This window comes from Phytophthora parasitica (genome assembly GCF_000247585.1).
Source record: "Phytophthora parasitica INRA-310 unplaced genomic scaffold supercont2.232, whole genome shotgun sequence".
In the NCBI taxonomy this organism is placed as follows: Eukaryota; Oomycota; class Peronosporomycetes; order Peronosporales; family Peronosporaceae; genus Phytophthora; species Phytophthora nicotianae.
Genome location: NW_008649218.1, coordinates 12,750 through 15,681, shown reverse-complemented (window position 1 = coordinate 15,681; position 2,932 = coordinate 12,750). Strand labels below are relative to the sequence as shown.

General features: G+C 52.3%; 2 protein-coding genes across 2 annotated transcripts; one reads left to right on the top strand and one right to left on the bottom strand.

Moving 5' to 3' along the window:
- Positions 1–16: 16 nt before the first annotated feature.
- On the bottom strand, positions 17–1,785 carry PPTG_19945 (hypothetical protein; the record flags this gene model as incomplete). The annotated part of the gene is made up of 5 exons (XM_008918569.1): positions 17–797; positions 875–943; positions 1,006–1,306; positions 1,373–1,467; positions 1,519–1,785. Coding segments are annotated over 5 exons (1,512 nt in total), but the record flags the coding sequence as incomplete, so codon positions are not given.
- Positions 1,786–1,947: 162 nt separating this feature from the next.
- On the top strand, positions 1,948–2,932 carry PPTG_19944 (hypothetical protein). The gene has a single exon (XM_008918568.1). The coding sequence runs from the start codon at positions 1,958–1,960 to the stop codon at positions 2,909–2,911; it is 954 nt and encodes a 317-aa protein (XP_008916816.1). The 5' UTR covers positions 1,948–1,957; the 3' UTR covers positions 2,912–2,932.

Here is a 2,932-nt window from a genome sequence, read left to right as displayed (position 1 = left end):
CCACTTCCTCCCGTACCAGTTGCTCCACCCAAGATGGCTTGCTCCAGCGTGATAGTTGGCGTAGACGAGTTCGCACCTACCGAGCTGACGTACGGGTCGCCTGGTTTCTGAACGAGTCCACGTCGAATAGGCAATGCAGACGCTAATCCACCTCGTCGGAGGAGGCTGCTGTGTGATAATAGACGTTTGAAGGTGCTGTGAGTCTCCGAGGAAGCTGGGCTAGAACCGTTCAACGATACGCCGGACTGATGACTCTCGAGCAAGGCCATCTCGTCTGCGATATCATAGGAAGTATCACCCATATTAACATATCGTCCACCGCGATACGATACCAACGACTCGGCTAGCGAGGAAGGAACACCTGGAGCTCCACCACTGGCATAATGTGACTCCCCGCTTAGACTCGAGTTTAGCATGTGGCCACGGGCAAGCGATGACGAGGACTGGTAACTCGTGTTGGAGTACATCGAGTCCGATGTGATGCCATAGTTATCATCCGATTCATCGAGTAGCAGTCCTTCTTCCTCACCACCAGCACCGAAGTCTACACCATTGCCTTCAAATAGCGGATAGTCTGAAACACTATCGATATGGTCACTCCAAGAGCGCAGTTGAACCTTAAGCCGATGCAGTGCCACGATCGAGCGCGTGAAGTCATACTCTGCCACGCGAACTTCACACTGGATGGCTGCATGCATCGTACTCAGCTCCTCAATGGCTGACTGCTTCATCGTCTCCAGCAACGGGTGGTCGAATGCGTCAAAGCGAAGCAGCAAATTCTCCAGTCGTTTCAGCATCTGAATGATTATTACCAAGAAAACCATTTTTTCAGCTCCAAAATTCAGCAAATTACTCCACAAAAAGCCAATCTTACACTGTGGTAGTCTCGAGGCACAGAGGAAAGTGCCAGTCCACGATAGAATTGTATCATCGGAACACGAAGCTGCGAAAAAATATCCAAGTAAGCTACAATTTGCATAAACCAATAATTGCTACCAAACTCACCGAGAAAAACTCCGCTCCTTGCTCCAGCAACTCAACGTAGTAACTCATGTCTCCACACATTGCAATCTCCATCATAAGCATGGAGTCATTTTCACACTCTTTCTCTCCCTCTCGAATTCCATTCGCCTTCCCATTGCCACTGGGCGTCGGCGTGTGCACTGAAAAGTGTCGACTCTGCCTCGCCACAATGGGTTTCAGCTCGTCTGCCAAGTGATTCATCAGCACGACCAACTTGCCATACATTTGCTCGATTGTGTCCGTCTCCACTAGCTCCGCCTCCAGATATTTCATCAAGTGATACCTGCAGCAACTCAAATCAGCTTCAAGCATTCACACAGCAGTTTTTCAAGCAACATAAACGACGCACGTGCTCTCACACGACGCGCCCAGCTTCAGCATGACTTTAAGAGCATTCCAGCTCTTCCATTGCGTCTCCTCTTCGTCCTCCACGATCATCAGTGCCTACAGAACACGTGAGGCCTTTGTACATGCCACAACTTTAAGAACTAATACCTTTTGGTACTGAAATTTCTCCAGTAGATCGAAGAATGTCGGCAAATACCGCGTGAAGAGACGACCGACAGCGTCGTCCAAGCTCGTGGAACACGGTGACGAACCCGCCGAATGCGGAGACCCTGGAAGCGGATACAGCGGCGACAGACTCGAGAAGTTGGGTGTCAGCGCAATAGGGCTAGACCCTGCAGACATGTAGCGACGCATGGGCTGCTGTTTCCCCGCCCGGAACGGCTGGTCGCTCCGCACGGCCTTAGCGCTGCGCATGACTCTTCGACCCTAAAAAGTGCCCTGTGGTTAGAGACTACTGTAAGTAGAAGTACTCTAACTTAGAGTGGCACTCGAGCAACATAGTGCTTCTTTATTGAACCCATCTGATTTTAAGCAACTTTAGGCATTTTTCTTGACTTCCATTTCAACATTTGCGAACAGTCGCGTAATGGCGTTCGCTCTTGGGGACGTGATTCGCTTCGACCGCGGGCAGTACAGTCACCTGGCGCTGTATGCGGGTGGCGGTCGAGTGGTTCACTTATGGGGAGAGAGCGACTTCCAAGTGCGCGTGGACTCCATCGGCTTCGTGCAAAGGTCCGCTGGTTCCGGCGCCGAGCCGCCCGAGAAGTTTTCGGACGAGCTGGACGAGAAAATGTTTGCAGATCACAATTTGCTCCCATTTAACGGCGACGAGGTGGTACAACGAGCCATGTCGAGGCTCAGAGAGACACAGTACGATTACCTCGCGCACAACTGCGAGCATTTCGTGACGTGGGCGCGTTACGGATTCGGAGCGTCACCTCAGGTGACCTCCAATGCGAATCAAGTGCTGGCAGGGGCCATGGTGGGGGCTGTAGTCGGTGGCATGGCTGGCTTTGTAGTGGGCGGGCTCATCTCGTTGTTTGCCAAGGCCGACGCACTTACAACGTCGGTAGGTACTGGTGCGTCCATGACATCGGCGACAACCTCGTTGAGAGATGATGATGAAGAAGAGGTGGATGAACGCGTGCGTCAAGCTGCTCGTGAGTTACTGTGGAATGGATTACCGGCATCGTGTGCTCCAGCAGCGATGGACGCGATGACGCAGATGGAAAATTGGGTCGAGACACGTCGTCGTTGTGCTGCGAAGGATTCCGAGAGGAAATACTCGGGGGAACGACACAATACGCTGGCGAACCGCCTGGTCGAAGAAGAATTGCAGTGTAGCATTTGCTACTCGGACTTGCTGCGTGTGCGCGCGGTGGCGTTCCCGTGCGATCATTTCACTTGCGCGGTGTGCTATGCAGCATTTCAAGGAGAGAAATGTTGTCCGTACTGCCGTCTACCGATTGCGAATGTGGAGGAGATCCACAAATCCACGAAACTTCATGCGAAACATCTTCTGCGTTGGGACGACGAGTGATAGTTGCGAGGCTCGCTTCTC